At 34.5% G+C, this 1,682-nt stretch overlaps 1 protein-coding gene across 1 annotated transcript in view; it reads right to left on the bottom strand.

Annotated features, from left to right (window-relative positions):
• The window catches only part of LOC106476849 (Golgi to ER traffic protein 4 homolog), a gene marked incomplete at its 5' end in the record, with an annotated part of 9,844 nt that overhangs the window by 4,936 nt on the left and 3,226 nt on the right, over window positions 1-1,682 (bottom strand). The window contains 2 exons of the mRNA XM_013937467.2: window positions 194-269; window positions 1,074-1,214. Coding sequence (XP_013792921.1) covers window positions 194-269; window positions 1,074-1,214 — 217 coding nt within the window. The remainder of the gene's footprint in view (window positions 1-193; window positions 270-1,073; window positions 1,215-1,682) is intronic.

Here is a 1,682-nt window from a genome sequence, read left to right as displayed (position 1 = left end):
CCTCTTACCTTTATACACATAACAGTGGAGAGGTTCCTGTACAACTTTATACAAATAACAGGGGAGAGGTTCCTGTACAACTTTATACACATAACAGTGGATATGTTCCAGTACAACTTTATACAAATAACAGGGAAGATGTTCCAGTACAACTTTATAGGCAACTTTGTAACTTATAAAGGGGTATACATACTTCTGGATAAGCTGGATCTCTGTTTATTGATGGTTGGTACATTTCACATAGGACAGTAAAAACTGGTAACTTTCCACTGTGTGAGAAAATGATAACTTTTACTTTATATTCATATAATATTACAGTTTAACACTAATCTTAAGATCCAGAAGAAAGAAAACATTAACGGCAGGTGAAGCTAGCAAGAAGATGAGACATACAAGACCTTGCAGGATCAAACGGTAACGGCATGCATCGTTAATAATAAACACATTGGTATTCTTGTCTAGTATTAAAGCATGATTCTATAAATACAAGCAACATTAACGGCAGGTGAAGCTAGCAAGAAGATTAGACATACAAGACCTTGCAGGATCAAACGGTAACGGCAAGCATCGTTAATAATAAACACATTGGTATTCTTGTCTAGTATTAAAGTATGATTCTATAAATACAAGCGTTAAGTTTAACTCTTTGACAAATGTGTTCTTAAAATAAGCTTCAAACTTATTGGAGGTTAAACTTTGCTCATTCAACTCATCAAACTTTGAAAATGTCTTTAAAGTTTTTGTGTGAGTCTACAACATACAAGCTATTGACATTTTGTAACACTTGGTGAAGGCCATAATATTTCAAAAATACCCTGTGAATTATCACTTCTAAATGTATTCATTCTTGTACAAACACTGTAATAAATACACTAACAATGTGTGTAATGTTCAAATTCTAAATGTTCTTCTTCTTATACTTATTTTAAATGTATAATACTTAAATAACCTCAATATTCACTTGTTTAAAAGTTGAATTTTTTTCTACGGCTTTTTCTGTTCACCTTGTTCCATTATTACATGTCTTATAGTAAACTGAACAATTAACAATAACTACAATACAAGAAACTCACCCTTCTACAGCTAGAAGTAAAAACCATACAAAGTTTAATAGTGGTAACAGATATGGAGGGCCTTGCTGGACACTAGGATGTTTCTCTGTGAATGTGAAGAAAACTACTGATGCCGTGGACTTGTTCTTAAGGCACAGGAATCTGACAAGTAAACAGTACACTGAAGTGTTAGTAGGTATTGTAAGAGGCAAACGGTACACTGAAGTGTTAATAGGTATTGTAAGATGAAGACAGTACACTGAAGTGTTAGTACCTATTTTGTACAGGAACCTCTCCCCCAACTTTATACAAATAACATACAGGAACCTCTCCACTGTTATTTGTATAAAGTTGTACTGGAACATCTCCCCTGTTATGTGTATAAAGTTGTACAGGAACATATCCACTGTTATGTGTATAAAGTTGTACAGGAACCTCTCCCCTGTTATGTGTATAAAGTTGTACAGGAACCTCTCCCCTGTTATTTGTATAAAGTTGTACAGGAACCTCTCCCCTGTTATGTGTATAAAGTTGTACAGGAACCTCTCCCCTGTTATGTGTATAAAGTTGTACAGGAACCTCTCCCCTGTTATGTGTATAAAGTTGTACAGGAACCTCTCCCCTGTTATT

This window comes from Limulus polyphemus, unplaced genomic scaffold (assembly GCF_000517525.1).
Source record: "Limulus polyphemus unplaced genomic scaffold, Limulus_polyphemus-2.1.2 Scaffold11811, whole genome shotgun sequence".
In the NCBI taxonomy this organism is placed as follows: domain Eukaryota; kingdom Metazoa; phylum Arthropoda; class Merostomata; order Xiphosura; family Limulidae; genus Limulus; species Limulus polyphemus.
This window is presented reverse-complemented; position numbering and strand designations above follow the sequence as displayed.